Source organism: Schistocerca gregaria, chromosome X (assembly GCF_023897955.1).
Source record: "Schistocerca gregaria isolate iqSchGreg1 chromosome X, iqSchGreg1.2, whole genome shotgun sequence".
NCBI lineage: Eukaryota > Metazoa > Arthropoda > Insecta > Orthoptera > Acrididae > Schistocerca > Schistocerca gregaria.
In genome coordinates this window covers 594,663,566-594,676,290 of record NC_064931.1, presented here as the reverse complement: position 1 = coordinate 594,676,290, position 12,725 = coordinate 594,663,566, and the positions used below count along the sequence as shown (strand labels likewise).

Here is a 12,725-nt window from a genome sequence, read left to right as displayed (position 1 = left end):
AACTGCGATGGCTAGACACTTAAAACCGATTTAAGATAAAGAAAACTGAGTCACTAAGTTCACAGGCAGCGTTAGACCGTAAGAAGTGGGGTATATTGACCCAAAAAGCGGACCCTGCTCCATCGAGACGGCGCTCAGGAGGAGGAGGAGGAGGAGAAGGAGGAGGTGAAAAGAAGAAGAAGAAGAAGAAGAAGAAGAAGAAGAAGATGATGATGATGAAGAAGAAGACGAAGAAGAAGATTTATGGTAGGCCTGATAGTTGGATATTTCAGATAAACAGTGTGAATGCAAAAGGAAGAGGCTTCTTCCACCGAAACATATAATGAGTTTTAAAGAGCCCAAGATCGGCATTTGGTGTAATGACTGGCAGCTGCCCTTCAACATAAACAACCGTAACGTATTTTGTGTTAACCTATTAGTATATGATTACACGAACGTAGAACAATAGCCGGAAGCAGTCGCATCTATTAAACACCTGGGAGTATGTGTAATTACCAAACAAGGCGATTCGCAGGAAAGGCAAATGCCAAGCTCACATTTAATGGAATCAACCATTAGGACCAGATAGGACTGATAGATAAAACAGAGTACATCCAAAGAATGACAGCACGTTTCGACACAGTTTCGTTTAGTAAACACCACAGCGTCATCGAGATCCTCACCCAACAACATTGGAAAACGCTACAGGAGAGGCGTTGTGCATCTCCACGCGGTTTTGCTGTTAAAATTCCAAGAACGTACGTACATAGAAAAGTCTACTAATATATTTCTTCCTCCTACGTATGTTTCACGAAAAGCCCATAAAAGCAAAATAGGAGAGATTCGAGCTCGCATAGAGGCTTACACTTAGTGGTACCTCCTGCACACCGCTTCCGACTGGAACAGGCAAGGGGAGGGAGGAGGGGTACGGAAGGGGGAGGGGGGGAATAACAGCAGTAGACATAGTACCCTCCACCACACACCGTAAGATGGTTTTGGAATATCGATTGAGGTGCAGTTCAAAACGTTTCGAGAACGGATGAATAAGAAACAGAGAAAAGTTAAGACGGTAGTTTTAATTCATCACGTGTTCTTTGTACATTGCACATAATGTTCCTACCACTATGCGAAACTGTCAGTAAAGATTCTCTGAAGGACGTTGTTCAACTAGCACATCGCATTGGCTTGGATGTGTTTGTCGTGAAGGCGTTGACATTTCATGTGATTTTCTGCACATTTTCGTTTCGTTGTAGATTGTATCAAGAACACCAAGTCTAGTCACCCGCGATTATATTTTCCAGTAAAAAATTGTCCGCCTTTTGCATTTCAGTCAAGCCACGATAGGCATCCAGGCGTCTAGGTTTTAGTTCGGGAATCAAATTATAGGGGCCGAACTTTGCACAGATTTTTCTCTTCTTTTAATCATTGAGGGGAATGTCTTGAACAGTGCATTTAACCATTTTGCTCGTTTGGAACTTGTGACACAACATTCCTCACATATTACGACCACACGTCCACTACTCAATACTGCCTGCTCACAGCTTAGTGATCGAATGCGCATCTGTTGTTTAAAATCGTTAGTTCAAGCTGCCAGACTTAATACTGCGCTGAAGTCTCGGGACTTTTTGGACGGATAGTGAAGGTGAACATATGAATATAGTAACACGTCTCCAATTGACGGATTCCAGTGTTCTTGACCGAGCGAGGAGACGCAATGCGTAGCACACTGGACTCGCATTCGGGAGAACGAGAGTTCAATCCCGCGTCCGGCCATCCTGATTTAGATTTTCCGTGATTTCCCTAAATCGCTCCAGCCAAATGCCAGGATGGTTCCTTTGAAAGGGCACGGCCGATTTTCCTTCCCCGTCCTTCCCTAATCCGATGAGACCAATGACCTCGTAGTTTGGTCTCTTCCCCCAAACAACCCATACAGTGTTCCTGCACTTTGCGATAGAAACACAGTTGAAGCCGGTTACTATCCTACAGTATCTCGCAATGCAAGTAGATCATCTCCTTGCGAGACATAGTGCATATTCCAACTATACCACTACGAATAAATTCGGATAAATTCTCAAATGATCCGGTTATTATGATCTTAAAAATGGCCCTATTCTATATTAGATGAGGGTTTATACTATCTTTTACAACGCTCATACACGTCAATGAGTTATGTAGCTACATTTACTGTCATTTTTTGTTGACCCGCCCCGCCCCCCACCTCATATTACCATTTCAGAGTAAAACGCATTCCTTTCCGTTCTGACTGCATCACTCTAAGTTTCACGAGACGTTCACATTTTATATTGGCTTTCATGGTAGTCAAATTTGGCATACCGGTCACGGTATAAAATCTCCAAAGACAGCCATCTGCCACGATATTTAAATCTCGCTTGCGCAACAACAAATATATTGCTGGGACGTACGTTAACATTCATGGGAGAAGAAACCAAACTGCGAATCCGAATGATCGTTCGAAGATACCGATTCTCTCTCACATGATCACTCACATCAGCCTAATATGATGTAACTTGTTAAAAGCTTCACTTTTGCCGGTTGGTAATCGCTGCTGCATTTATGACTGTCCAGGTACAGATTTTGCTGCAGCAACAATATAAAATTTTGAAATAGTGGATGATTCATACAAAACATCAAACAGTTACAGCCTCTACCCAAAGTATCCTCTTCTTACAATGTACTTGTAGTATGCATCAATACCCATAATGCGCTAGATAAACCAATCATTAAAAGTTGCATGTAAGACGTACAAGCAATTTCTCTAACATGAAGTATTCAATCAATTTTGAAACGAATACACTGTAACCAATTAGACTTGGAGCAAATGAGAAACTGTATCCGTGTTTCTCTGATGTACTTCCAGATTAAAGCTTACCGCTAAGAACACGGCATTTTCATTTGGAAATTTAAACAGTACCATGCCCTCTGTTCTGACACATTCGCGTTAAGGGTTATTAAAGAAGAAAATGTAAATCTGAAAGAAAGGAAAGGTAGTGATTATTCTTTCGGCAATAAATAAAAATATTTGAGATGGTAAACGGCACGTATAATTTCTCCACTCAATAAAGAATACTTTGACTTTTCATCTTGGCGATTATATTGTGCAAATAAATATTATTATGAGTACTAAGCTGTCTTTCTTGTTAAGTGACCTGTGTTAGAGCAAGAGCCGATGTGAGAAACAAGAGAGAGAGAGAGAGAGAGAGAGAATGAACACATTTACTGAAAATTGAACATAAATTCCTTTATCTGCAGAGCACGATGGTCTTTACATTTACAGGTAAAATCAGTCTATCGCTGCACAGTTTCTGGTACGAGCCAATGTCCGACAGTGAAGAGGACATAAAGGCGGCCAACACTGCCATTAACTTTGACGTAAGTAGGTTCAGAAAATGTTTAAAAAGTAGACGTGGTCTTATGATTAGACGTAACATGAACGCCTGAGGTGCCCTGAGCACATATTTCATTATGAATTTATTCTTTGCTTTGCAATAAGTAAAGACCGTTTAATGGTTTTTCATGTATACATAATTAAGTCAATACGATGCTTACATGAACTTTGTGTAGTATGTACTATCTGTAGTTAAAATATTTACTTGGAAATCTCTTCATTTCAGTTTGGAATCTTTGCTCATCCAATTCTAGGAAAAGATGGAGATTTTCCAGCAGTTGTCAAGAAAAGGGTCGAAGTTGTAAGCAAAGAAATGGGCCTCAAAAGATCATTATTGCCCCCGCTGGATAAGGAGTGGATCGCTCGAATTAAAGGTATAATAAGCGTCCTCTATTTCTTGAATGATACCTTAGAATTCTTCCAGATACCTACCTTATAGTACACCACAATGCATAAAAGTGTAATTTATTTTCTTTACTTCTTTCCCTATGCAAGATCATAGCGACGTAAAATACTTCGTTCATTTCCGAGAACCATTAAACTTCTCTCGATATTAAATCTAAGAATTGAATTTGTGGTGGCTGAATATCTAAAATCGGAAATAATTTGTACTGTCAAAGTAGGCAAAAGATACTTACAATCTGACTGCTCGAGCTTCTCGTATCTACAAGTCTATGTAACTCTATTCTACGATAATTGACTTACCATAACTGTGGTAAGTGTGAATAATGTGACATTTACGGAGTGTTGTTATATCCCAGCACAATGACATGCTAGGTGAAGTGCAGGACAAAAGATTTTTGGAATTGTCAGTGCAGAAAAAACTCATATCGAAAGCTCACATTCTTTGCCACTTGCAGAAGCTGAACATAGAAGTAAGACACTGGTTTCCTGAGTACAATGTTCGCATTTTAGAATCAAGTTTTTAATCTATCAACCGTCTAGAAATTAATATAAGAGTTTAGGTTCAAAAAAAAAGTCTCGAAAGTAGTTCACCCCATTTTTCCATAGTGAAAATGACAAATTTAAAGTAGCTTTATATGAAAAGCTAGATTATTTCTCCTAATGAAAAATGGCAGGAAATTGAAATCTCTGAAAAATGCAGATAATCCTCAATAACCCAAGACGACCGAGAGTTCTATTTTTCCCCGTGAACCCCCTACCCCCAGCACCCTCACCCCTGAACAACTCCACCATACCATTTAGAATCCAACACGAATGCACTACATCATTTTCAGCATCATACAAATACCGAAACACTGCACGGCTGGCTTACAGGCTCAAATCCTGCAAAGTTAATTTTAACAATGCACTATTTTTAATTAATTTACACAAACTTTCGTAGTGGTAAATGACAAACGTATGACACCAAACGTTATTTTCCCACCACAGTACCAAGTACAAGAGACAACAATATCACAAATTTTACTATTTTGTTTGGGAATTTCGCACTGTTTAAGTAACCAGTGCGGGGTACAAAAGTGTGACGGGAATTCAAGGATTCATTATATAATTAATTTGTATCACTGGTAAGTCTTCTAAGGTTGGCGAATGTGACTTTCGTTCTTGTTCTGTTAAGCCGGCTTCAGGACCTGTGTTGGCCCTTGTCGAATTTACTGAACTCTTGTGAGTCATTTTCGTGTCACATCATCTTCCCCTGCCATTATACTTTAACAACTCTACAAATATATGACAACCGATGTGACATAATAAGAGCCACTTCATAATTATGACTTATAAATGACAATTGTATAACCCTTTACATGAAATAATTCATCTCTCATCTGAAAAACAATTAGGGGCCAACTTACCCTATGTTTAGTGATACACAGTCAGTGAAGTCATGCGCGCAAAGAGAAATCATGAACATCCTATGGGGAAGGAGCAGTGTTACCTGTTTCATGATACTAACCACTAAATGCATAATTTATCTTTGACCGACAGGTATGCTGAAGTAAGGCTCAGAAATAGGAGCCCTTGCACAGTGTGTATCTGGAGAATCCTACTACTGAGAAATTGTGAATGTTCAGTATGAAATATTTGTTCGTGTTTGGGGAGCTTCATAAGAAATCATTAGACAAATGCACTGGCGTTATGTACGTGCTACATCTTTTACACTTTGCCTTCACCCAATATTCTTTTACCTCACATACCAACCGTTCTTATTTTCACCATGACAGAGAGAACAAGATTATTCCAACGAATAAATTATCAAAAACATATTGTTCCTTCAGTTCATAATACTTCACAGACGGGTTCCCTTTGCTAGCGATAGTACAAGGGAATTTGCTCTTACGGGTGAACGGAAAATCTTGGTAAGTTCTGAAATAAGGAATTAGTTCCATACCTTAAGCAGCGTAGAATAATTGTTTGACGATAGATTTACTGTGTTACAAACGAAAGCAATCTTTGGTGACAAAACTTTTCGGTAATTCAGGACAGTTATAGAAACTGTGGTTTTAACAAGAAGATACGCGTAGGATTTTAGGACATATTCCTTCTTTCTTTGAAATTTGTGAGTAGTAATAAATATTTCTCTTAACACAGTGGCAACAGAAACAACTACAATACAAATGTAGTCGTCATTACATAGGATTAATCACTTAAAACTTACATCGCCAATGTTGCAGAAATGGAAAGTGCTACTGATGTGTGGTTTTCACATAATGGATTGGTAGTCAGTGTCTCGTATGGTTAGCCAATCAACAGACTGTAATAATACTTATGAAGTGTATTTTTTGGGCAAACATACAATTTTTTAAATGGAACGATGCCTATTGACATTAAGAAACTAAAACTGGGGTAAATTATTATGTCAATGGTGGTTGTTGCAGGATTCTGGTGCAAGTCGATTAAGAGATATCGTATTTTGAAAAGTTCCCACACCGACACTTGTCATTCAACCTGCGAAGTTGCTAGGTACGACGTTGTTATGTTGGCTTACAGTGTGCTTGTGTGTTCTTTGAGTGCATTCCGACTTGCTAATTAGTTCGTGCGTGGCAGCGCAAGCATTAGGTCGTGTGTAGACGATGGCATTTATCAAAGCAGAAAAATCCGACATGCTGATGGTTTATGGAGGATGTACGAAGAATGCAGGTCGTTCTTGTACGGTATATGCCGCAAGATATCCCAGTAGACGTCAAACATCTCGGCGGCGTTTTATCAACCTCTTCACCCAGTTATGTGAAAGTGGTAGTGTAACACCTATACAACGTAACAGAAGGAGACAAGTGACGACAGAATGGGGAGGGGAGGGAGGGAAATTAATGTTCTTGCTGCTGTTGCAGTTGCTCCGCACGTTGACTCCCACCTAATCGCACGAAGAAGCGGCAGGAGTCAGGCAAGTGTCCCATGCACTCTTCACCGGCATAGGTTCCTTCCCTATCAGATCTCTCCCCGTCAAGAGCTACATGGGAATGATTACGAGAATCGTATTAACATCTGTACAAAGGCCGTTCAAAAACTTTTCCACAGTCATCTCTAATTTTTTTTATTTTTGCAGGAGGAGAATGAAATTTTTTGTGAACATACTTGGAACATTTAGCTACACATTCAGCCTATTCAGTGTAGCCTCCATCAGCTGTGACGCATCTGGCCCAACGTTCTTTCCATTATGTAAATGCACTTTGGTAAAATTTTGGGGATTGACTTTTACACCATCGCTTGACACAGGAAATAAGGTGTTTCTCACTATCAAATGTTTTACAACGCAGGTGGGCCTTCAGACGACCAAAGGGGTAAAAATCAGACGGAGCTGTAGGGAGGGTGAGGAATAATTTTCCAACCCATTTTCCTGATTTTCTCCTGCGTCATAAGGGCTGTATGGGGTTTGGCATTGTCATAGTGTAGTCTGATGAGTTTACCCTGAAGCTGTGGTCTGTGGTTCTTGATGGCACGTCGCTGCTTGTCCAATGACAAACAGTAACGGCCCCGGTTAACTGTCGAACCAGGTTCCAAAAAGTCAATAAAAAAGACACCACACTGATCCCAGAAGAAGGAGCCCATCACCTTTCGGCCTGCTGTTGGTGAAAGTCTTGGTTTCTTCTTCCGAGGGGAACCCAGATGACGCCACTCCATGGACTGGCTTTCGCTCTCAGGTTCGGACAAAAACAACCACGTTTCATCCTGGGTGACGATGCCGTGAAAACACTGTTTCCACTCTTCAGTAAAGGTCTTCATGAGACCCTCCCACACATTCTTCCCCATCGTTTTCACTTATCTTGTCAATAATATAGGCACCCAACGTGCACAGATTTTGCTGTGCTCTAGTGACTGTACCAGTGATACCGAATGACAAACGATTCATTTCAGCAAGCTGTCGTGTCGTCACACATCTGTCATTTCGGATGATTTGATCAATGGTCTCGTTATTCGCATCACTCACTGCCGTCGATGGTCTACCGCATCGTGGATTGTCCACCTCTGCAACCACCACCTGGATACTGCTGCGATCCACTGTGTCCTCCCCATAAACAGGGAACAACTTCCTGTGAATCGATGTGGCAGAGTGATCGCCGGTCTTGAAGAGGAACTCCATCACAGACCGTTGTCGCAACCTGATATCTACTTCACGGTCCATTATGGCTCACCTGTAAACAAAAGAAAATACTTTCATATGCCAACTTATAGCTAAATGTTCCAAGTATGTTTACAAAAATTTCATTCTCTTCCTGCAAAAAATAACAAAAATGGAGACGACTGTGCAAAACCTTTTGAACACCCTTTGCACATGACCATTAATACAGGATGCTCCAGATGTCTCATATTTCTTGTTTAGTGAAGAAGCCACATTTAACCAATCATGGCCAGGTAAACCTCCGAAATATGTGCTAGTAGTCTGTTGACAATCCCGTTGGCTTCGTCAGGTGAAATATCAGCTTCCATGGAGTGCAAACGTGTAGTGTGGGATAGTCATCAGCTCATAGGCCAGTTTTTCATAGACCAAAAACAGAGTGCGCACAAGTATCTTACCCTCCCGACAGACCATCTTCCACAGATCCTCTGTAGACTAGGGGGAACCTGTGGTAACAACATGGTGACTGTCCAAACCAATGGTGCACCAAGTGCTGCAGCATGTTTCCACGAATTGTTTGCAAATCGTTGGATTGGACGGTGAGACCCTGTACCTTGGCCGGACCGTTCCCTGGATTTGACGCCTGAAGAGTTTTTACTGCAGGGAAAGCTGGAAGACGCTGTCTACTAGGACATATCAGCTACACCAAATGATATGCAACGACGAATTACTGCAGCCTGCTCAGTCACCTCCGCTGAAATGCTAGCACGTGTGAAGCAGTCGTTCTGCATCAGACTGGATGCGTGCATTGCCGCTGCTGGTGGTTATCTAGAACACAAGATGATCAGTTATCTCGTTGCTGGTCAGAATCCACAATACTATTGTATGCATTTGTGTTGTTCTTTATTGTGTGCTACCACAGGTATTGTACCGGTATCCGTGTGGGAACTTTTCAAAATACGCACGACTCGCGCTAGAATCCTGCAGCAAACACCACTAACATTCTAACTTACGCTACTTCACACTGTTAATGTCAGTTGGCTCCGTTCCATTTAAAAAAGTGTATTTTTGCACAAAAAATACAATAAGTATTTTTATAATCTGTCGATTGGCTGGCAATACGATCCCGTGTCTACCAATGCATTCTGTGAAAACCGCACAGGAATAGCACTTTCCATTTCTGTAACATTTGCAATGCAAGTTGTAGGTGATTCACCCTGTGTATTATTACAACAATAACGGTGAGGTCAGGAAACAACCAAGATTCTCCCAAGAGCTACGAAGCTAGCTGAAGCAATAGCTGATGCACAAAACCCAGCTGACATACGACCCCACACCTAATATCTGCAACAATTTATTGCGTTTTGAACAGTAAAACAGCATTTTTTCTGCTAATTTTAAAACTAACTCTCAACTTCTGAAAAACTGTACTTTTCGTGTAGCTCAGAATATGGATTTTATTCACCTTCCATTGTATTACGTGCTTTTGCTAACACATTCACATGAATTTCAAACTAAGATACAGAGTGGGTTATCATTTTCACTTCGACACTAAACAGCTTGATCCCACATTAACATCTTTTCTAACATACACTGACAACACGAGGACGCGCTATAAACAAAATATATAGAATGTTTACGTCGGAAAATCAAGTATATAATGCAGTAAGCAGCAGAAACTGATTAAACACGTATGAGAGATTTTAGCAAAATATTACCAGTCTAATCTGACATAATCTATAGATAATACATAAGTACATGCGTCGTTTTAAACAGAACGACATTGTGTATTATTGGTATTGTCAGATGAGCGTACTTATTTCCACCTTGTAGCTTCTGATTATGTGTAGGAATTCCAATAAAATTAGTTGATATTCAAAATAACTTAAATGAAGTACAACTTCAGTATAGTAGGTCTTATCATTAGTATATGAGACATATAGATTTTTGTAAGAAAAAGTAACACGCCTATTTGTGTTAGAATGCAGGGTTCTGTTTTTGTCATGTAAGGATGAACCTTTTGGAAGTTTAATAGAAAATCATTATTGGCAAGGCCCCTCTCTTCGTTGACACTGTTGTGCATTTATTTGTAAATGTTCTTTATGTCATCTATCATATTCATAATATCTCCCTTATCTCCATAGTGAAAGACCTGCTGGTTATTTTTAAAGTATTTCACAGTGTGTCTCACTTCGGCAATGTGATCGTAACCTGCTTAGTACCACAGTAAAATATCAGTGACAAATCATGTACATTTGTCTGGGTTTCAGTGGTGTATTTTCATGTAATTACCGTGTTCACAGAGGTAAAAATACATAGGATATCGATATGCACATATACAGTTGGCGACAGAACCGCGTACACAATGTAAAAAAGGGCAGTGCATTGTCGGAGCTGTCATTGTATTCAGGTGATTCATGTGAAAAGGTTTCCGAAGTGATTATGGCTGCACGACGTGAGTTAACAGACATTGAACGCGGAATGGTAGTTGGATCCAAACGCATGGGAGATTTCATTTCGGAAATCGTTAGGAATTTCAGTATTCAGAGAGCCACACTGTCAAGAAAGGGCCGAGAATTGTAAATTGCAGACATTACCTTTCACCACCGACGAAGCAGTGGCCAACAGCCTTCACTTAACGACCGATAGCAGCGGCGTTTGCGTACAGTTTTCAGTGGTTAAGACAGTTCGACGAAATTTAGTGTTAATGGGCTATGGCAGCAGACGACCGAAGCGACTGCCCTTGCTAACAGGACGACATCGTCTGCAGCGCCCTCCTGAGTCCGTGACCATATCGCTTGGTCTCTAAGACGACTGGAAAACCGCGACCTGATCAGATGAATCCCGATTTCAGTTTGTCAGAGCTGATGGCAGGGTTCCAGTGAGTGACAGACCCCACGAAGCTAAAGATCCAAGTTGTCAAGAAGACAGTGTGCAAGCTGATGGTGGTTCCGTAATGGTATAGGCGGTGTTTACGTTGAATGGTCTGGGTCCTCTGGTGCTGCTCAGCCGCTCATTGACTGGAAACGGTTATGTTCGGCTTCTTGGAGACCATTTGCACCCTTTCGTGGACTTCATGTATCCAAACAACAATGCGCCATGTCAGAATATTCTGGACAGTTCGAACGAATGACTTGGCCACCCAAATTGCCAGACCTGAAAATCTCATCGAACATTTATGGGACATAATCAAGAATTCAGTTCGTCCACAAAATCCTACACCGGCAACACTTTCTCAGCTATGGGCGGCTATAGAGGCAGCATGGCTCAATATTTCTGCAGGTGACCTCCAACGACTTACTGAGACCATGGCACATCAAGTTACTGCCCTATACCAGACAAGAGGGGCCCGACAAGAAATTAGGAGGTATCCCATGACTTTTGCCACCTTCGCGTGTTATAAAGTTCATTTCAGCCATATCATGTAGCAATCCACTTTTTTAAAGTTAGTGTAGCTTGTAGTGTGCGCAATACAGTCGAATAATGCTAGAATACTTCCTAAGTTCTCCTCTGGAATTACTTGTCAGAACCATACTAGGTTGACGATTGTTATTGCAGTAAGAAGTTAGCTCCTTGAATTTAATGCTGGTATTTACAAATATCGGTGCAGACGTTTGTAAAGGCCTCGTCGCTACTTCTAGGGAGGCCGAGTTATCACTATTGTTATGGTAGGCCAAGTTCGAGAGTTCGTGAAACGGCTTCTGGAGCAGCACACCGCTAAGACAATTTCTCCTTGCCACTATTACGGAGCTATGCCCCAGGGTCAGGTAACAGAATAAGAAACGAAGGTTCTACAACACTCCAACAAATTAGTAACAAAATCACGCAAATGAGTTAAAATGGTTTACTTATCTTTGTGACTAGTTGAGTGATCAAGTCTGCAACACTGCATGTAATATAACACAAAAAAGAAGGACCTCTGTGGCTAAGTGCAAATAATCGTCGGTAAGCTTCACAGTACATAGCAAATCCAACTGACAACTGTCTGCCCATCTCTAAGAGTCCACTATATGACGTTTCCTGTCTAAGTCAGCTGTGGACGATGATCTGTAAGCAAATGGGCGAGAGCTGCTCTTCTGCCTTCCGAGTAGGATTCTGACCGGTGCCGTCCGGTCATTGGCGGATTGTACTCGGCCGGCAATTGGCCGAGACGAAATCGATATCATCATCCTCAGTGGCGCTGGTGTAACTCGCAAGTGGCGAATCTCTATGGCACTGACAGCAGCTCGCATCTTTGCCCCTGTAGTGCTTTTGTCCTGGCTGTGTCTTGTTCGGACGACATGGTACTACCTGTGAATTTAATCACTGTGTCATGTTCAAATAGTGTTAATAAACTCAGCGGATCATTTGAAAACAGGACAATAAGTCAGTCAAGGAATCATTCACATTTACAGTTCTCATTTTACATGTGCCTCTTTAAGTCGATTTTATCTTAACACCTTTGTTACACTGCAGTCAAGAGAAATACGCGCTATAAATCACCGGGCGTTGCACAGGCTCAGAATTCTTTAGAGTGTCTCGTAAAATACTTAATCTACTTTTACGATTAACAGGAAAGTAAGCAGTTACCTTGTCAGTTGCTTTCTGAAAATGTAATTTAAACTTAAACCTTAGGCAAAATCTGTTAAATACGATGAGTCCAGTTACAGTTGTCTTCTTTCCTGACAATATCGGACAAAAACTACAACGGACTCATTAATATCTTTTGGAGAATACAACGGGATTATTCTAGATTGTAATATAATACGGTTTTAGGCGAGGCCCACACTGTTATTCGTTAAAATATTCCATTTATTATGCAACACCAAGCATATGGATAACACCAGG

General features: G+C 41.0%; 1 protein-coding gene across 3 annotated transcripts in view; it reads left to right on the top strand.

The window, feature by feature from the left end:
* The window catches only part of LOC126298832 (myrosinase 1-like), a 208,904-nt gene that overhangs the window by 109,677 nt on the left and 86,502 nt on the right, over nucleotides 1-12,725 (top strand). For all 3 annotated transcript variants that reach the window (XM_049990310.1, XM_049990308.1, XM_049990309.1), the window contains exons 6-7: nucleotides 3,275-3,369; nucleotides 3,612-3,759. In XM_049990310.1, the coding sequence (XP_049846267.1) occupies nucleotides 3,275-3,369; nucleotides 3,612-3,759 (243 nt within the window). The remainder of the gene's footprint in view (nucleotides 1-3,274; nucleotides 3,370-3,611; nucleotides 3,760-12,725) is intronic.